The sequence below is a fragment of the Geotrypetes seraphini genome, chromosome 4 (assembly GCF_902459505.1).
Source record: "Geotrypetes seraphini chromosome 4, aGeoSer1.1, whole genome shotgun sequence".
NCBI classification, from domain to species: domain Eukaryota; kingdom Metazoa; phylum Chordata; class Amphibia; order Gymnophiona; family Dermophiidae; genus Geotrypetes; species Geotrypetes seraphini.
In genome coordinates, this window is record NC_047087.1 from 293,340,709 (window position 1) to 293,362,365 (window position 21,657).

Here is a 21,657-nt window from a genome sequence, read left to right on the forward strand (position 1 = left end):
AGTAGATGACGGCAGATAAAGACCCGAATGGTCCATCCAGTCTGCCCAACCTGATTCAATTTAAAAATTTTTTTTTTTTTTTTTTTTTTCTTCTTAGCTATTTTTGGGCGAGAATCCAAAGCTTTACCCGGTACTGTGCTTGGGTTCCAACTGCCGAAATCTCTGTTAAGACTTACTCCAGCCCATCTACACCCTCCCAGCCATTGAAGCCCTCCCCTGCCCATCCTCCTCCAAACGGCCATACACAGACACAGACCGTACAAGTCTGCCCAGTAACTGGCCTAGTTCAATCTTTAATATTATTTTCTGATTCTAAATCTTCTGTGTTCATCCCACGCTTCTTTGAACTCAGTCACAGTTTTACTCTCCACCACCTCTCTCGGGAGCGCATTCCAGGCATCCACCACCCTCTCCGTAAAGTAGAATTTCCTAACATTGCCCCTGAATCTACCACCCCTCAACCTCAAATTATGTCCTCTGGTTTTACCATTTTCCTTTCTCTGGAAAAGATTTTGTTCTACGTTAATACCCTTTAAGTATTTGAACGTCTGAATCATATCTCCCCTGTCTCTCCTTTCCTCTAGGGCGGGGGTCGGCAACCTGCAGCTCCAGAGCCGCATGCGGCTCTTTTCCACCTTTGCTGCGGCTCCGGTAGTGTGTCACGCAGGCATGCAGCTTAAGTCCGGCGTCGCGGCGGGAAATAGCCATGCTGAGCAGTGAGCTCAGCACATACACAGATGAAAGCCTTGCTTGCTGATTGGTCCGGCGGCCCCGCCCCGCCGGACCAATCAGCAAGCAAGGCTTTCATCTGTGTAGTGCTGAGCTCACTGCTCAGCATGGCTATTTCCCCCGCGACGCTGGACTTGTAAGGTGCCTGAAAAAGAAATCATCCTGGCCGGGGTCGGTGTCATGCTCCGGAGATCTACAGCCTTCCTATCTCCCTCTCCCTTCTACCTGCTTCCGGCCACATCCCCTGCTCCGCGGCTCTCTTCGGCAACTCAGCAGCAGCGATCGACACAAGCTTCTGACGTCGGGGCCTACCCTCTGCGAGTCCCGCTTGTTTCAACTTCCTTTTTCCACAAAGGCGGGACTCGTAGAGGGAAGGCCTCGATGTCGGCAGCTTGTCTTGATCACCGCTGCTGACGAGTTGCTGAAGAGAGCCGCGGAGCAGGGGGGTGTTGCCAGGTGCAGGTAGAAGGGAGAGGGCCAGATGCAGGACTCGTGGGTGAGGGAGGAGAAGAGAGAGAGAAAGAGAGAGGGGAGGGAAACAAAAGGAAATATTTCATACTGGGCTGGGCCGGAGTGGAGGGAGGGTGGAAAGATTCTAGCTACAGGGTGCAGTAACAAAGGAAAAGGGGGGAAAGCTGAAAATGGAGATAGTGACACAAAGAAGAGAAAGGGTAAGCAGGACCTACTGAATAAGGATAGAGATACAGAGGGGACATGAAGAGGAGGTGAAATAGAGACATAGAAGTAATGCTGAAAAAGTGTGTGGAGGGAGATAAAGACATTGAAAGGGCAAATGGTGAACATGGCGTAAAGATAAGGACAGAGACAAATGAAGATTCTGAAAAAGTGGTGAGATAGGGATATAGGTGAGATGGACACAAAGAAGGGTGATGCTGGAAAATAGGTGGAATGGTAATTCTGACAGACACAGAAGGGAAATGCTGGATCAAGGAGAGATGGGGCTCAGGCTGGATGGAATGAGGAGAAATGCCTTGTTGGCCCGGAACTTCCTCTCCTACGTCAGAATTGACGTCAGGGAGCGGAATGCTGGTCAGCGCAACACTTCTGCAGGGAAAGCTTGGGACGGCGGTGGCTTGGGGGCTGTTCCCCGATTGCGGTGGCAGCAAACCGAGTGGCTTGGGGGACGGCACGGAGACAGAAAGAAGGGGGAACAGGGAGACAGAAAGAAAAAGTTGGGGGAGAGAATGAGGTCTGGAGGAGAGGAAACATACAGGAGGCTGAAAGAAAGGAAGAAAGATTGGATGCACAGTCAGAAGAAGAAAGTGCAACCAGAGACTCATGAAATCACCAAATAGCAAAGGTAGGAAAAATGATTTTATTTTCAATTTAGTGATCCTGTATATAGCATTAAGATAAGAAACAATATATGCAGTGTTAGATTTGTTTTATAATGGTTTTGCGGCTCCAAGTTTTTTTTTCTTTTCGAAAACGGGTCCAAGTGTCTCTTTATGTCTTAAAGGTTGCAGACCCCTGCTCTAGGGTATACATATTCAGGGCTTCCAGTCTCTCCTCATATGTCTTCTGGTGCAAGCCTCCTATCATTTTCGTCGCCCTCCTCTGGACCGCCTCAAGTCTTCTTACGTCTTTCGCCAGATACGGTCTCCAAAACTGAACACAATACTCCAAGTGGGGCCTCACCAATGACCTGTACAGGGGCATCAACACCTTCTTTCTTCTACTGACTACGCCTCTCTTTATACAGCCCAGAATCCTTCTGGCAGCAGCCACTGCCTTGTCACACTGTTTTTTCGCCTTTAGATCTTCGGACACTATCACCCCAAGGTCCCTCTCCCCGTCCGTGCATATCAGCTTCTCTCCTCCCAGCATATACGGTTCCTTCCTATTATTAATCCCCAAATGCATTACTCTGCATTTCTTTGCATTGAATTTTAGTTGCCAGGCATTAGACCATTCCTCTAACTTTTGCAGATCCTTTTTCATATTTTCCACTCCCTCTTCGGTGTCTACTCTGTTACAAATCTTGGTATCATCTGCAAAAAGGCACACTTTTCCTTCTAACCCTTCAGCAATGTCACTTACATACATATTGAACAGGATTGGCCCCAGCACCGAACCCTGAGGGACTCCACTAGTCACCTTTCCTTCCTTCGAGCGACTTCCATTAACCACCACCCTCTGGCGTCTGTCCGACAGCCAGTTTCTGACCCAGTTCACCACTTTGGGTCCTAACTTCAGCCCTTCAAGTTTGTTCAACAGCCTCCTATGAGGAACTGTATCAAAGGCTTTGCTGAAATCCAAATAAATTACATCTAGCATATGTCCTCGATCCAGCTCTCTGGTCACCCAATCAAAAAATTCAATCAGGTTCGTTTGGCACGATTTACCTTTTGTAAAGCCATGTTGCCTCGGATCCTGTAACCCATTAGATTCAAGGAAATACACTATCCTTTCTTTCAGCAACACTTCCATTATTTTTCCAACAACTGAAGTGAGGCTCACCGGCCTGTAGTTTCCTGCTTCATCCCTGTGACCACTTTTATGAATAGGGACCACATCCGCTCTCCTCCAATCCCCAGGAATCACTCCCGTCTCCAGAGATTTGTTGAACAAGTCTTTAATAGGACTCGCCAGAACCTCTCTGAGTTCCCTTAGTATCCTGGGATGGATCCCGTCTGGTCCCATCGCTTTGTCCACCTTCAGTTTTTCAAGTTGCTCATAAACACCCTCCTCCGTGAACGGCGCAGAATCTACTCCATTTTCTCATGTAACTTTGCCGGACAATCTCGGTCCTTCTCCAGGATTTTCTTCTGTGAACACAGAACAGAAGTATTTGTTTAGCACATTTGCTTTCTCCTCATCACTCTCCACATATTTGTTCCCAGCATCTTTTAGCCTAGCAATTCCATTTTTTATCTTCCTCCTTTCACTAATATATCTGAAAAAATTTTTATCTCCCTTTTTTACATTTTTAGCCATTTGTTCTTCCGCCTGTGCCTTCGCCAAGCGTATCTCTCTCTTGGCTTCTTTCAGTTTCACCCTGTAGTCTTTTCTGCTCTCCTCTTCTTGGGTTTTTTTATATTTCATGAACGCCAACTCTTTCGCCTTTATTTTCTCAGCCACTAGGTTGGAGAACCATATCGGCTTCCTTTTTCTTTTGTTTTTATTGATTTTCTTCACATAAAGGTCCGTAGCCATTTTTTATCACTCCTTTCAGCTTAGACCACTGTCTTTCCACTTCTCTTATGTCCTCCCATCCTAACAGCTCTTTCTTCAGGTACTTTCCCATTGCATTAAAGTCCGTACGTTTGAAATCTAGGACTTTAAGTATCGTGCGGCCGCTCTCCACTTTAGCTGTTATATCAAACCAAACCGTTTGATGATCGCTACTACCCAGGTGAGCACCCACTCGAACATTAGAGATACTCTCTCCATTTGTGAGGACCAGATTTAATGTCATCTGCAGATTTAATTACCTCGCTCAAAGTTCCAATTTCTAGATCATTTATAAATACTGTATTCAAAGGAGGAAAAAAGGGGCGTCTCCAATATAAACCGGTGGGGAGAGGGGTTAATGTTCAAGTGCAGTGCCCTGCCTGGCTCTGCACAGATTTCCTCTCCCTCACTCCCTCCCCTGCTCGTCTTTGCACCCAGCCCCCATCCTTCCCTACCCTGATAGGTTCTGTCCCCTGTCCCCCTTCCTCCAGATGCCTTACAAGCCTCGTATCATAACTCCTGGTGGGCCAGGACAGGAGACTGACTCTCAGAAGTTTACCTCCTTCTACCCTCCCCTGCATAGCTTTTGAATCCCTGGTGATCTAGCAGAGAACCGCGGCAGCCAATCAGCTAGCGGCTCTGCACAGGCAGGAGTGAAGGAAGATTGTTCCTGCTGCGGTTCACCAGGGATTTGAAAGGTAAGTGGGGGAGGGGGGAAGAAGGTAAAACTTCTGAGAGCTGGCTGGGACAGGCGAGAGGGATCCCTCCTTTCTTGGCCTACTGCTGGACCACTAGGGATTTAACAGGAATGCCCGGGAGGTGGAAGGGTGGGAGGAAAATAAAAGTTGTTCAAAGTCAGCTGGGGCAGGAAATGGGATCCCTCCTGTCCCGACCCACTGCTATACCAGCAGGTCTTACGACAGGCCCAGCAGAGGCCTGCAACAGGTTCAGGAGGGGAGTGGGTCAGTGCTGACCCAATTTATTAACAGAGACCCTTATTTTTTTGGGCCAATTTTTGGCCCCAAAATCTCTGTTTATATTTGAGTATATATGGCAGGGGTGTTAAACTCAGGCTCACAGGCCAAATTTGGCCCCCAGGGTAATTAAATTTGGCCCACGAGAAAATACCCTGTTCCCTCCATCTCATTGTCCACTGTCTCTTTCCCGCCTTTCCAGTCTCACCTTCAAAGTAGCCTGCATAAGATTGCCGGTGATTGTAGTGATCCTAGCAGGCTGCCATAGCCTCCACCCCATGTTCCCGCTGCCAGAAGAGGTGAGGAACCGCGACAGAAGGAACGTGCTGTGGAGGCCAAAGGCAGCCTGCTAGGATCGGTACAGTCGACCGGCGATCCTTTGTAGGCTGCTTTGCAGGTGAGACCGGGAAGCCGGAGGACGCTAGAAAGAAGGGGGAAACATGCAGGCCTTTTTTTTTTTTTTTTTTGTGGGGGGGGGGGCTGGTGTAGAAGTACACAGAGGGAGGGAAGGAGGGGTCCAAAGAAACGTGCATATGCCGGACTGAGGGTGGGAGGGAGGTGAAGAAATAATGGGTCTAAAAACAGGAGAGGGAGAGTGATGGTGGACAATGGGATGGAGAGAGAGAAGTTGGACACAAGGGATGGTTTGGAGGGGGGGCATACATGCTGGATAGGAGTGTAGTTGGGAAGAGAGAGATGGTGGACCCTGGGGTGGTGGGGAAGGAGGGAGAGATGCTGAATGAAAGGGTAGTTGAGAAAAGGAGAGATGAGATGGTGGATCTGGGGATGGTGGGGTCCATTACTGCAGCTGCAGGGATGGAGACAAGAAAAGGAAAGATGCTAGACCTCCAGGGGAGAGAGGGGAAAAGGAAGAGGAGGACAGAGATGGAAGATGGATGGTTAGCACGAAGAAATAAGGATACGACAAATGGGCAAAAGACCCTGGCAAGTGAGTTATCAGACTACCAGAGCCTGGGATCAACATGATTTGAATAATGACCAGACAACAAAAGGTAGAAAAAGTAATTTTATTTTATGTTTTGTGATTACAATATGTCAGATTTGAAATGTATATCCTGCCAGAACTGGTGTTAGACAGCAAGCATGAACTAGGACCTAAAAGAGAGAGGAAAAGTCTTTTTTATTTATCACAGAGCTAGCGTTGGGTTGGAGAGGTTGTAACCCTATACTTCTAAGACTGGTCCTTTTATTAAGGTGCACATTTAGTATGTGCTAATCTTTAACATACCTTAATAAAAGGACCCCTAAGTATCTTAATAAAAACTTTGGCCCATGACCTAGCCTTTGTTTTAGATTTTGGCCTCTTATGTGATTGAGTTTGACACCCCTGATCGAACCCCTCCACCTTTGTGCCTAATAAGGCTATCTCTGCAGTCATTGGCAAAGGAAATGGGTAAATATACTCACACAGGTAAAAACTTATTGTTTAACATAAGAACATTCCCACCACATATGAAAAAAGGTCCTTTTAGTGCCACAGCCCCTCCAACATTCAGCACTAACTGCTCGGGACATTCTACCCAGTAAAACTGGGGTTAAGTGCCAGTGAGCAAGTAGATTAAGGGCATTTTCAACCAAGTTTGAAGCAGCTGCAATATGATGGGTTCATAAGGAGATACATTCCCATTCTTGTATAGTAAGAGTCCTGCCTAGGTCTACTTCCCATGCCCACATATAGGTCATCTTCCTATTCCTATCTGTTTGTAATAATTTGTACAACTTTGAGATGCAGCCTCTTTGCACCGGCAACTCCAAACACTGCTCAAAATTAGATATCTGAAAGGAATTTGGTGCAAGGAACTTAGTTTGTTAAAAATTATTCTTCACTTGTAAATAGGGGAAAATATCACCCAAAACTAAATTATATTGGGCACATATATTGGCAGATTCTTGAATGCTATTCGCCTCTAGGAACTGACTAAAATACGTTAAGCCTAATCTCTTCCATTGTTTGACCCCCCCCCCCCCCCCCTCGCCTACCTGGTACAAAGTCGTGGTCATGTAGGATAGGTAGAAAATACAAACCTCCACTAGCTTGTAAAAACCATCTGAGCCCCTTTCCAGATTTTTAAAGTCAAACGGATTAGGGAGAACTGAAATCTCCCCTCCACTCAGCTTCACCCAAGCAAGTTAGCCACTGTTGGAAACGATACTGGGCTTGATGGACTTCGAACTGTCCCAGTATGGCAATTCTTATGTTCTATGTGGTAAGTTACCAATAAATTTAACTTCTAAAATTATTTGTATAAGTTAGTGATTCTAATGTTTGTGATAAGTTATTTTTTCCTCCATCAATTCCATAGTTAGCTTAGCCCTTTAGTGTAAACTGCTTTAAAACCTTGACATTGTTGAGCTGTATATTAAGTTAATGAATCAAATCAATTTCTTGTTAATAATTCATTGCTTTACATTTGAAACTTATTATAGAAAAGGTAATTTTGATCCCTTTGTTTTCTTGCCTGTTTGTACTAAGATGTATGTATGTGTCCTCTGCAGGTTAGGAGGACCGGATCCTCTGGACTATGTTAGCATGTACAGAAACCTGGGGAATACAACAGCGAATGTTCCAGAGCACTGGCACTATATCAGCTTTGGGCTGAGTGACCTGTATGGAGACAACAGAGTACATGAGTAAGTGCTTAAAGGTTTATGCAATTATGATTGGCTTATGCAATTATGACTGCTTAAGAGTTTTTGTGATTTAGTATTGATTTTCAGGACCTGAAGAGGGCATAGGATGAAGTTAAAAGGTGATAGGTTCAGAAGTAATCTAAGGAAATATGTTTTTTACAGAAAGGGTAGTAGATGTGTGGAATAGGTGGTGGAGACAGAGTGTCTGAATTAAAGAAAGCGTAGGACAGGCACGTGGAATCTGTTAGGGAGAGGAGGAGATAGTAGATGCTTTGGATGGGCAGACTGGATGGGCCATTTGGCTTTTATCTGCCATTGTGTTTCTATATTTCTATATATGCTCTGGTTCAGCCCTGGCTACAGAAAGAACCTCTTATGTCTTCCATCCTTGACTTTTGATAGGCAAGATTTTGCGTCATCCTCATTTAGTCTTGCTGATGGTTCCAGATTGGCCCCACATGCTGTAGTACATGGATCTCATACACCTGTTGGTGGCTGAGCCTGTTCCATTGCCCAGAGGTTAAGGTTTTCTCTGTCAGTGCCCAGTGGAAATAGAAGATCTGGATCCTGCCTGGTTTATGGACTACACCTTGAGCAGATGCACTTGAGGCATGATTTTTCTTCTGCTGGTTAAGATTTTCTCTATGCAGCCTAGCATTCTTTGGCCATCAGCCGCTGCCTTGAGATGTTCATACGCTATCACCTCAACTCTTTCTCCTGCAGTGGGTTCTATGCTTCTCGTATTCGCCTGAATTTGTGCTGGTCTTACAACAAACATATCTGCTAAAACAGTCGGGCATTATATTTTGGATCTTTTTCTCTTTGCCCTCTGCTCTTCCTGCTTCCAAGCGCTTGCATTTGAACCTTCTGTGCGGAACCAGGAGAGAATCTTCTCCTTCCCCTCACTCCCTTGGAAGAAGCTTCAGTCAGTTATGAGGGTCCTTCTCTTTGGTAACCTTTTGGAGGAGTGAATGCTTCTCCCCCCCGAGAGGGAGATGGTTTTTGAGATTATTTCATAAGGAAGAGCTTTGTGCCCCCATTTTGGATGCCTTGGTAGCGCTTTTTATTGAAGATCCTCGGCGCCATTCTTGGGGGTCATCTGTGAGGGTCTTTGAGGCCCCTCAGCCTTCCCTGTACACTCAGTTGTAATTGACTGTGGCTTAGTGGCATTCTCCATATATGGGGCTTAAGGTATGTCATTCTGTATGCCTGACTTGAATAAATGATATGAGCAAAAAATTGCTGCAAGGCCTCAGAGACTCATCCAGCTGGGTTATAAAGGTAAAAAGAAAAACCCCCACAAGCTTAGTACAGTGCCATTAAAGTCTCTTAAAAATTAAAAGGAACAGTTTCACTAAGGCTGGCTTCTGGCTATGCCCAAGCTGTGTACAGCACTTAGTCATGGACCAGGCCCTGTCAACAGTTCAACTGCGGGCAAGGACAGTGTGCAGGTGGACTTTCTCAGCAGCTGTTTCCTGGAATGGGAGCTGGGGCTGCAGGACTTTCAGTTCATTCTGGATCTGTGGGCCCCCCTCCATCTAATGACTTCGTAGTCAATGTGAAAGTGGACTGTGTTTCTAGTCACTGAAGAGAATCAGCTTCTCAGGACATTGATGAAAGACCGCATCGCACTTTCAAAAGGACATAAACATGATGGAGTCGGTGCAGACGAAGACTATTAAAATGGTCTGTGATCTTTGTCATAAAGTATATGGGACAGACTTAAAGATCTCAATATGTATACTTTGGAGGAAAGACGGGAGAGGGGAGATATGATGGATGTTTAAATACCTATTTGGCATAAATGGGCATGAGGTAAGTCTCTCTCAGTTGAAAGGAAGCTCAAGAGTGAGAGGACATGGGATGAAGTTAAGAGATGATAGGCTCAGGAGTAATCTAAGGAAATACTTTTTTTAACAGAAAGGATAGTCATTTACAAGGCCAAAAAATACGACCACGTAACTCCTCTTCTGATAAAAGCCCATTGGCTTCCCATCCATCACCGTGTTATTTATAAAACTCTTATTATTGACTTTTAAAACAAGAAACACTGGACAGCCAGAATTTATTAATAAATTTTTGATACCGCACACTACATCATGTTTTCTTCGGAGCAAAATTTATTAGCAATTCCTACTCTGAATCATATCAGCACTAGAAGAAACACTATCTTTTCAGTAGTTGCCCCAACACTCTGGAATTTGGCACTAAATGCTTTAAGAAAGATAACTAATCTTGAGAAATTTAAATCTTTTCTTAAGACTTTCCTTTTTTATTTTGACTGGAGTAGCAGTACAGCAAATAACATACAATTGGAAAAACTATGACAGGTTAAATTACAACTTTTGGTAGAATTCTGTATGTCATATATACAAAATGGAATGTACAATAGCAACGCAAAAAGGATATTTTGGTAAATTTCAGAAGATCTGGGGACCATTGACAGATTTTTGTAATGAATGATAAAGTTTTCCCAAGTTAAGATATTTGATTAGAGGGGAAATGGATGGGTTTTATTTTTGTTATTTCATAATATTTGAATATATCAATAGTTTCATTGTAATGGTACTTGTATGTAATATTGTGATGGGAGGGGAGGATTTTCTTTTTAATAAGAATAGTTTAAATATTAGGTTTATTAGATAATATTCAAAATATTATAGAATATTAATTTGTAATGAAATGTTATACTTAAAGTGATATATTAGAGTTAATCAAGTGTGTATTTATAAGTTCATATGAGTTTATCTGTTACACTTGTTGTAATATGCAAAAATGAATAAAGAATTTAAAAATAAAAAAAGCATTCCTTTTTAAAGATGCTTTTCAAGTGTAAATGTCCTTTTAAGGATTTTAAAAAATTTCTTTATTTTTTTATGAGTCCTCTTGTATTGGTTTTAACCCCTTCCTTATGTTTATACCTTTATATCTTACTTTTTTTTAACCAGTGTAGTTCTACTCTTTTTTCCACTCGTACCCGTTTGTCTAGTCTAGTATGTTATTGTTTTGTCGAGTATGTTTTTTTGTTAAAGTTATGTTAATTTGTATTATTTGTTTTTACCCTATTTTAAAATGTATAACCACCTTGAAATAAATTGATAAGGTGGTATATCAAATTTTTAATAAACTTGATAGAAGATGCTTGGAATATTCTCCCAAGAGGTGGTGGAGACACAGGGCTCCTTTTACGAAGGTGCGTTAGGGTTTTTAGCACACGCACAAAATTGCCACGCGCTGTAGTGCATGGTAGCCGAAAATCTACCGCCTCCTAAAGAGGAGGCGGTAGTGGCTAGCGCACTTGGGAATTTAACACGTGCTATTGCGCGCATTAAGGCCCTAGCGCACATTTGTAAAAGGAGCCCAGTGTGTGAATATAAGAAAGCGTGGGGCAGAGCTCCGGTTTTTAAATTAGCCCAGAAATATTTTTTAAAAAAGGACCATTTAAATTAAATGATTAATAGTGTGTATGGTTGGGCAGACAGATGGACTATTCGGGTCTTTATCTGCTGTCATTTACTATGTTACTATAGAGATAGTGGATGCTGTGGATGGGCATATTGGATTTGCCATCATGTTTCTGTGTTTCTCTAAATGCTCTGATTAAGCCCTGGCTGCAGAGAGAACCTCTGTTATGTCTTCCATCCTTGACTTCTGATAGGCAAGATTTCATTTAGTCTTGCTGGTGGTTCCAGATTGACCCTTCATTCTGTAGTACATACACTTGTTGGTGACTGAGCCTGTTCCATTGCCCAGAGGTTAAGGTCTTCTCTGTCATTGCCCAGTGGAAATGGAAGATCTGAATCCCACCTAGTTTATGGACTACCTCTTGAGTAGATGCATTTAAAGAGGTGTGATTTATTTATTTATTTATTTCTTCTGCTGGTTAAGGTTGTCTCTATGCAGCCTAGCATTCTTTGGACAACAGCCACTGCCTTGCCACATTGTTTCACTGCCTTGAGATTCTTAGACACTCTCACCCCAACTCTCTCATGCAGTGGTTTCTATGCTTCTCTGCTGTTGGATATCTATCTCCCTGTCAAGAGTTTTTGAAAGGTTTTCAAGACCTGGTGTTTGAGACACTTGCTGTTCCCTTGTATTCTGGGAGTTTTGCAGCTGGGATTGGATCAGGACCTGGCATTGGGCTTTTTGAAGGTGCAGATGGCTGCTCTTTCTAGTTTTCAGAGCAAGGTAAAGGGCATTGCTCTGCTTTGCACAGGGAGGTGGCCTGGTTTCTGAAACAGGTGGTGTATTTGTGCCTTCCCCTGTATCCTTCCTTTTTTTCATGAGACTTGAATTTGGCTCTCAGAATGTTTTGCTGAGGCCCCATTTGACTCTGAGGTCTACCTCGTGTTCAAGATGGTTTTTCTGATGGCAGTTATCTCAGCCCAGGGAGCATCTGAGCTGCAGGTTCTATCTTGCTGGGATCCGTATTTCCCCTTTGCAGAGGATTCACTCTCCCTTCACATGGTTCTTTCCTTTCTTCCTAAGGTGTTTTTCCATTCTATTTGAATCAGGTTTGTTCGCCTTCCTTTATGTTTCTGATGCTGTGGATCAGAGGTTACACAAACTGGATGTCTGACAGATGTGTACCTGAAAGAGATGAATAACTTTTGCCTTTCTGATCAAGTTTTTCATTGTTATTTTTTCCATGGCCCTAGGAAGGGTTAGGCAGCCTCCAAGGCCACCTAGTGTGAGATATATCAAGGCAGCTATTCAGGCTGCCTACATCTTTAGGAATCATCCTGCCTCTCAATGCGCCCGAAGCCATAAAACCTGAGCCATATCCTGGACAGAGTCCCTGGCAGTGGCTCTGAAGGAAATTTGTAAAGTGGTGCCATCGTTGTCTCTCTATTCCTTTGTGAAACACTGCAGGTTGGATGTGCTGGCCTGGGCCCGTTTGGATATTGGCAGAACTATCTTTCCAGTGTAATATCTATCTATTATATAGCATAAAGCTATCTATTTAAAATGTAAAGCTAGCTATCCAAACCGTGTAGAGCTCTATCTTTATGGAGATGATGCGATATACAAACGTAAGGTTTAGTTTAATATATTTGTCATTCTGTACAAACAGGTAATTTCCCCATCACTGTGAGCTTTGCAGAAGAAATCCACTCTGGATTTTTTTCTGTGACCCTCCTACTTCAGTGGGAGCTCTTCTGTCACCTAAATTTCTTTGCTTTGGTACATCCCGTTTATACAAAATGACACACCTATTGCACTGGAAAAAAGATTGTCCTTCCTTTGATATCATTTTCCAGTAGATAGATATGTCATTCTGTACACCTGCTTTGTTATTCCTTCACCTGCCTACTGTCTCATTCTGATCTTCTCCAAGTACATATCTTAGATGTCAGTCAGCCCTTGGGCTATGTAGAATTATATACGAGTATTTGGCCCAAAAATCTTGGGATTTTTGGGGGAATATACGGGATGCTTTTTACCTAATAATTTTCTTTTCTTTAGTCTCAACAGATAAGTTCAGAACCCTACCCCATTTACTCTTAGAAACATGACAGCAGATAGTGACCAAATGGCCCATCTAGTCTGCCCATCCACATTAACCATTATCTCTTTCTCTCTCTGAGAGATCCCACATGCCTATCCCAGGCCCTTTTTGAGTTCAGACAGTCTCTGTTTCCACCACCTCTTCCGGGAGACTGTTCCACGCATCTACCACCCTTTTTGTAAAAAAGTATTTCCTCAGATTACTCCGTTTCCACCACCTCTTAATTTCATCCTATGCCTTCTCATTGCAGAGCTTCCTTTCAAATGAAAGAGACTCAACTCATGCACATTTATACTATGTAGGTATTTAAACGTCTCTATCGTATCTCCCCTCTCCCACCTTTCTTCCAAAGTATACAGATTGATATCTTTTAAGTCTGTCCCATACGCCTTATCACGAAGACCACACACCATTTTAGTAGCCTTCCTCTGGACCGACTTCATCCTTTTTATATCTTTTTGAAAGTGCGGCCTCCAGAATTGTACACAATATTCTAAATGAGGTTTCACCAGAGTCTTATACAGAGGCATCAATACCTCCTTTTTCCTACTGGCCATACCTCTCCCTGTGAAACCTTGCATACTTCTAGTTTTTGCTATCACCTTTTCAACCTGTTTGGCCACCTTAAGATCATTACATACTATCACACCCAAGTCCCGCTCTTCCGACATGCACATAAGTTCTTCTAACTTCTTGGGGTTTATTCATTTAGATATTTTCTTTTGCAACATTTTGCTTTTATTTTCCCTGTTTTGCAACTTCTTTTCATGAAAAAAGAGGATGATGGGTCCTTTTGGGATCTTGCTAGTAGCTTCCTTAGCTCCTGCCTTGTTTGGGCAATTTGCCACCCCATTTCCTGAAATTTTTATTGTTGTCTGTTGGATGATGTGGTTTGGAAGTTCTGTTTCAGTGTCTACAGTATATGGTGCAACCTTGTGATATCTTAAGAGCTGATTCACAATCTCTCCTGGCCATTATGCTCTGACCTTTCATATCTTCTGCTTGACAGCAATGAGCTGCTGCTGCTTTGTTGTGCAAGATTCTGAAGGTTTCAAGGCTGCGTGATACCCTTAAGAAAGGCAGGCAAATCACAGAGAACTACTTTGTATTCTCTCTCCATCTGCTGGTCGATGGACATAGCTCACAAGTTTCTGGACTGATCTGTTGGGACTAACGGAAAGAAAATTAACAGAAGAGAAAACTTAAATTTTCCTTTTAGATACTTCCTTTTATCCTCCATTCTGGTAGGGAAGAGTTCTCCCTTCTAGTGCCAGTGAGTGCCTGAACTTTTAAATCTAACCCTGGATAATGCTGTATCACATATGACTATATCACATAATTCATATTGTTGGCGTTCCCCTGTCTTTAAGGGCTGATGGCATAACTTGGGTCTTTGAGTTTGTAATTTTATGAACCTGTGTACAATACCTATTTTATTGGGGGGTGGGGGGGTTTGGTAATAAATCCTAATCGAATTTAAAACACAACTTTAGTTTCAAGGTCTTTCCCCATAATTCCCCGTAGTCTAAACTTCTAGTAGCCCAGTGAAATCTTGAGTAAATACTTTTTAAATTCCACTGATAATGTAGTATAGTCTCAGGCTGTTAAATGTGGTGGTAATTTTTTTTCATTGTTGATGTGGATAGATTTTCTTTGATTCCCCTTTCTTACATTTAAGATGAGAAACTGTGTTGAAAATGTTCTTCAGTTGGCTGTAATGTAATTTGCAGATAATACTTCAGGATCTTTCTTGAAAACGTCATAAGTGTGTGTAGGGGAGGGAAGAATAGCTATTTGTTTTAAAAAAGTTTTTCAGTTTCTGTGCTGGAGGCAGACCTCCCTGGAAGAAACTGTCGTCATGTGGAAACCTTTTTTTTTAAGTTTATTTAGTTTAAAATGTCATTTGTTTGAGGTGGTTAACACCATTAATAATGATGAAAAGCCTTGGGCCACCTACAGAGAATGAGGACTATATGTGAACTGCAAAAGGACAATATTCTGAACTGAAAAAAATGGATTCTAAATGCTATATGTTTGGAATAAGATTCTCCTTAAGTAATGAAGGAACTTGACATTTATTATAAAATATATGGATTTACCAGAAATATGATAAAATGATTGTAACTGCTCTAACAAGTTTAATTGAGACAATGATAAGACTAGCATGCAGCTTTTCTACATGTACGGTATATAATTTGACATGTGAAGGTTTCTCTTTGTCGGTATACTGATTATCTTCTATATTTATTCTAGGCCACATACTGTAGCATATTATGTACAGTATTTATTTCAAGCTTATTTACAGTATAATAGCTCCTATCTACAGGGCTGTTCAACTTGGAAAGGAGACATCTGAAGGAAGATATGATTGAAGTCTACAAAATCCTGAGTGGTGGAGAATGGGCACAAGTGGATTGAGATAGATAGATAGATATATATACAGTGTTCTCCCCAGAAATTTTTTCCAGCCGGGTGGCATGAAAAAGTAGCCGGGTGGGGCGGGATGGGGAAATTTGGTGGTGGGGAAAATTAACCCCCTCTTTTACTAAGGTGTGCTAGCATTTTTAGTGTGCGCAAACCCCTGTGCTACATGGGAAAACTAATGCCAGCTCAATGCTGGCATTAGCATCTAGCGCGCATGGCAATTCTCCGCAAGCTAAGCGTACGCTAAAACCACTATTGTAACTTAGTAAAAGGAGCCCTAAATGTATACTATTTTTATTAGTTAATTATTATTATTTTCCAATGCTCAATATGACTTCCTTTTTTAAGGTTTGACACTTGTGCCAGAATATTTTTACTAAATTTAAGAAGTATTTGCCCTCTTTCAAATGGTATAGAGGTTAAAAAAAAAGGGAAAGGCGTTAATGAAGTCATTAGGTTCAATCTAGCCATTTATTTCTGCATGAATTTAAACAACTAAAAAAAAAAGATAAATATAGCCCAGTCATACAAGAAATGGCTCTACAGCAGGGGTGCCCACACTTTTTGGGCTTGCGAGCTACTTTTTTAAAATGACCAAGTCAAAATGATCTACCAACAATAAAATTTTTTAAAAAACACAAAGCATACTGTATGCAGAGAAAATGTTAATTATCATTTATATTCCGCGGGTTTTCAAAGAGGTCAAGGCAGACGATTCTATGCAATGTCACCTCAGGAACAACTATACAAAAATAGACAAATATACCCCCTCCCTTTTTACTAAATCGCAATAGCAGTTTTTAGAGCAGGGAGATGCACTGAATGTCCTGCGCTGCCGTTGATGCTCATAGGCTCCTGCGCTAAAAACCATTATTGCGGTTTAGTAAAAGGGGGCCATAGTGCAAAATATAGACAGCAGATATAAATTCTCAAAACAGACAAATTTTGATCACTAAACTGAAAATAAAATCATTTTTCCTACTTTTTTGTCTGGTGATTACATGAGTCTGTTTGCACTTCCTTCTTCTGACTATATTTTTTTCTTTCTGCCCTCCCCTTTTCTTTCTGTCTCTCTCTCTTTCCCCCTGCCCTCCCAAGCCATCGCGCTAATTTCTCCACTTCCTCGATTCTTTCCCTACCCCCTAAGCCACCATGCCGATTTCTCCCTGCTTCCACGAGCCAGGCCATGAATGTACAAGCGCCAGACCCACAAAACTTCACCTCTGATGTCAATTCTAACGTCGGAGAGGAAGTTCCATGCCAGCCAGGCAGCGATTGGCTGGCCCAGAACTTCCTCTCTGACATCAGAATTGACATCGGAGATGAAGTCTTGTGAGTCCGGTGCTTGTACGCGCCTGGCCTGGCTCAGGGAGGCAGGAAGAAAAAGATTGCCAAGGCAACGCGATCGACTCACATTGCCTTTGCGATCTACTGGTCGATCGCGCTCGACCATTTGGGCACCCCTGCTGTTATGGTATGGTATCCTGTCCTGACCTGCAGCCCTGCCCACCGCCATGAAGCAGGAGATCTGGGCCGAGAGGTGAACGATGCAGCCCCAGCTCCAGTTTGAGGAATGGAGGGAGGGTAAGAATGGGAGGGGGTGAAAACGGAAGGGGGCCATGGGGCAGCAGGCATTGCACAACAGGGGACCGGGGGAGACGGAGAGGGGGCTGCTTTGGGGGGAGGGGGGCAGACAGCAATCAGGGGGGAACAGAAGGGGGCCACGGAGCATGCAGGCATGGCACAACAGGCACGGGGCAGGCAGGCATTGCACAACAGGGGACCAGGGGGAGAGGGAAAGGGGGCTGCTTTGGGGGGAAGGGGGCAGACAGCAATCATCAGGGGGGAACAGAAGGGGGCCATGGAGCATGCAGGCATGGCACAACAGGCACAGGGCAGGCAGGCATTGCACAACAGGGGACCAGGGGGAGAGGGAAAGGGGGCTTCTTTGGGGGGAGGGGGGCAGACAGCAATCGTCAGGGGGAACAGAAGGGGGCCACGGAGCACGCAGGCATGGCACAACAGGGGGAGAGGGAAAGGGGTGTGCTGGGGGACAGAAAACAATCATGCTTTGCTCTGGGAGGGGGGGGGGGAGAGACAGAAGGGGTCACGCAGGCAGGCATGGTGCAACAGAGAAATACAGGTAGGCAGGGGGGCCAGGGAGAGACACAGACAGAATGAATGACAGACAGACAGACAACGTCCAAGGAGAGAGAGACAAAGAAAAAAACCCAGACAGACATCTGCTCTAGCGCCCGTTAATGTAACGGGCTTAAAGACTAGTATATATATATATATAGATAGATAGAGTGGGCACAAGTGGATTGAGATAGATAGATAGATAGATTGAGTGAGTGGGCACAAGTGGATTGAGATATATATATATATATATATATATATATATTTTTTTTTATTCCATCTAAAATTACAAAGACTAGGTAACGCTTGATGAAGTCACAGGGAAATGCTTTAAAAGCCAATAGGAAGAAATATTTTTTCACTCAGAGAATAGTTAAGCTCTGGAACGCATTGCCAGAGGTTGTGGTAAGAGCGGATAGATAGCGTAGCTGGTTTTAAGAAAGGTTTGAACAGTTTCCTGGAAGAAACGTCCTTAGTCTGTTATTGAGAAAAACATGTGGGAAGCCACTGCTTTCCCTGAATCGGTAGCACGGCCCCAGCACCATTACCTCCTGCACCAATTCATGCACTCCATTAAGAATTAGATCTAGAATTGCTTCACTACTTGTTGGTTCCTGAATCACCTCACCTTCTCTATAAAGCAGTCCTTGATTTCATCTCTCTAGCATGTCTTGATGTTACATTTACTCAGTCAATATCGGGATAGTGTACATTATTATTGTGTTATCCAGTTTATTAGTCTCCCTAATTTCTGATATCATTTCAGCATCTGTTCATCCTGGTCAACTGAAATGGTCATATTACTGTACTTGCTCTCTCTCTTTTTTTTTTTTTTCTGAGCCCATTTTGTCACCCCCAATACCCCATCTCCCAAACTCTTAACCCTATCTCTTCAAGCCGGATCACATTTTAGATCACATTTATGATCCATCTTCTACCACCTCTGGGACATTTAACTCTGTGTTCTTTCAGCATCGTATGATTTGAGGTGTGTCTGGGCCTGGAACAGTATCCACTTTTCTTCATGATTTGCATAGTCTCATGAGAATAACATTGGTATTTGAACTAGAGAATGACATGGGGACAAATTTTTCCCTGTCCCATCCCCGTGAATTTTGTCACTGTCCCTGCCCCTGCCCCATTCCTGTAAGCTCTCCCTAAACTGCACAAGCCTCAAAAACTTATGATTTTGCTATATCAATACGATGCGCACAAACATTTTCTCGGTTATAGCACCCTTGCTCTGGGACTCTGCACCAAATTTATTTACGGGAAGAAACCTGCTTAACCTATTTAAGTCTAAACTAAAAGCCTTCCTGCTTAAGGACACTTTTGGCCTATAACCCTCCTATTAAGGATGTCACCTTTTTAAAAATTTTTATACTGGCACAGTACATGTTCCCAATACTTTTGTGTGTTCCTTTTTTGTTTTTGCCTATCAATAATGTAGTTCTAATCCTGTTTCATTTTGTTCCCGTTCATCCTGTTTGATTTTTTGATAATTATACTAATTACCCTGTTCTGTTTTATACCTTGTATTTTATACACCCTTTTTACTTGATGTAAACTGTTTAGAAGTCTAAACAGTTGGTATAACAAATTTTTAATAAACTTGAAAGCATATGGGAGCAAGTCTCATAATTTTCCAACTCCTCTGCAAGGAAAAGCAAGTTTGAAAGAAGCAATTTCTTAATTACTGTGTTCCAGTGGGTCAGTATTTTTATGCTGGAACTGCCACTGCCATAAAAGTGCTTAAGGCTATTTTGGGGGACTTTATTTCTCTATGACCCCCAGGTCTAATGTAATGTGTTTTCATACTTTTTTTTTTTTGTCTATAGGTTTATAGGTTGGATTTGGCATAGTTATAATACCAGATTTTACCATATAAGTTACATTAAAACATAGAAGATAGTGCCAAAAATGGGGGGTTATATGTGTCTACCCACCCTCCCACCAGCAGCAGGAGCCCCAGGCTTACCATGCTTCCATGGTGGTCTAGCAGGATGGTCCCTCTTGATGCTGAAAATGACTTCCAAGACTTCCAGTCTTGACAGTCATTTTTAGCACTGAGAGAGCAGGAGCGAGTGAGAATTGCTCCTGCCCAAACGTCCTGCAAGATCACCATGGAAGCGTGGTAAGCCTGGGGGGTCCTGCTTCTGGGATCGGGAAGGGGATGTGTCATTACTCCTTAGGGTGGGTGGAAGAGGGATGGAGGGAGGGGCATGCTGACTGGGAGGGAGAAACTGCTGGATCAATGGGGGAGGGGGGGGGCTGACAGCAGGGGAACTGTCAGTGTTGTGGGATGAGGGTGGAGGAGGGACACCACCAGGAGGAAGGGTGGTTAGGAATGTCTCACCAGAGGAGGATGTAGGGGAAGAATGGTAGAATATAGAGCCTTTGTTTATATTCAAGTTACCATTTTTCACCTAAAAAAAAGAGGGGGGGGGTAAATGGTATCTTGATTTATATTCAGGTGAGTTTATATTAAAGCATATATGGTAATCAAAAGTATTATCTTGCAGGCAGAAAATATAGCAGTAGATAACTAGATCAAGAGTTAACACTTAAATAATCAATGAAGATTGCAGAGTTCAGGGCAGGTTCATAGGTATCTGCAAAGAGATTCAATTTTCAGATGTCTTGAAGGAATAGGTTTTTTTGTTAACATGGACTATCAGAAAACAGGAGGACAATTAAACCAGTTTCCTTATCAGCAACAGATGAATCCAGAGACAAGTGGGTTGTGTCATCCACCAGCAGGCAGAGATGGAGAACACCAAGCTCTGTCATATGTAGGATGGTACGCTCGCTAGTAATCCAGTACTCTCCATCTCTAGCAGGCGATTGGGTGGATTTTATCCTGCGCCTGGTTTATATCCTGCGAGAGGTGGCTCCTAGTTTGACTTTGTTGAATCAGTTAAGTGAGAGGATTATGTTTCTTGGGTGCCTATTGTAGGGTATAGCTGATGGTGCCAGTTCCCTATCCATCCCTGGTGGCTCCATTTGGCATGCCGCACTCCTTGCTTCCTCCCTTGAAAAAAAGAGAGAGAAATTAAACCCGGAGGGAGTACAGTGTACTGGAGGCAAGTTGGAACAACCAATGGTGTGCATGATGTATTTTGCTTAAAATATATACTGTATATATATTTCAAGTGTAAGTTCCAATTTTGACCCTTCCTGCCCCCCTCCCCCCCTCAAAAAAAAATTGTTAATTTTCTTGGGCATTCAGGAGGTTTATTGCCTGCAGTTTACTGCTCCTGTGGTTGTAGAAGATGATTCTTTGGTGGGGTTTGGGCCTCAGTGTTTTTTTTCCATAGTTGCTCACAGGACCTTCAGTATAGCTCCAGAAATTGGGACAGCACTGGGGGCTAGATGCGCAAATTGGTAAGACCGTTTGGATCTGCACCAGTCCGGGTTTTTTTTTTTGCCAATTCAGAAAGATGCGTTAAAAGTTTGCAAATTCATCACGCGGATCTTAATCCCTGACTCTGCTGTCCGATAACTGCTGTGAGAGCAACTCTCACACCATGTGCAGAGCCAGCAGGGGAAGCCCGAACAGCTGAGAAGCAGGGGAAGCCCCAAAAGCAGCCTCCTGCCACTCAACTGTTTGCAGGAAGCCTTTTTTTCTTTATCTTTTTAATGAGCACAGATGCTTGCTACACACGCACAATATCTGCCCCATTAAAAAAGAAAAAAAGCCCCCCCCCACAAACGAACCAACGAATGTGGCACCGGGACGATGACACCCCCCATGCTAGCAAAAAACAGCAGGAGGGATGGCCATTCATTCCTGCCATTTGCTCCCCCCCCACGCCACTTATTTGAAAATGCTTTCAATGCCAAATAAATAAAGGTCATAGGAAATGGCATGCAGAACAAGATCTAATATATTTCACTCCCATATAACCTGTCTGGCTTCTTGACAAGTGGTGTGGTGTTCTTACAAACAATACTGGAGTTTTCCACTGAGCACCAGTCCTCTTGTACTGCTGATATCACAGGAAAGATAGATAGTCTTCTCTACCTCCGTTTGCT

General features: G+C 43.2%; 1 protein-coding gene across 5 annotated transcripts in view; it reads left to right on the plus strand.

Moving 5' to 3' along the window:
* SUFU (SUFU negative regulator of hedgehog signaling) overlaps positions 1-21,657 on the plus strand; it is a 244,438-nt gene that overhangs the window by 14,709 nt on the left and 208,072 nt on the right. For all 5 annotated transcript variants that reach the window (XR_004539049.1, XM_033940100.1, XM_033940101.1 and 2 more), the window contains exon 2: positions 7,416-7,550. Coding sequence is in view for 4 of the 5 variants with exons in the window: in XM_033940100.1 (XP_033795991.1) it covers positions 7,416-7,550 (135 nt within the window). In the remaining variant the exon portion in view is untranslated. The remainder of the gene's footprint in view (positions 1-7,415; positions 7,551-21,657) is intronic.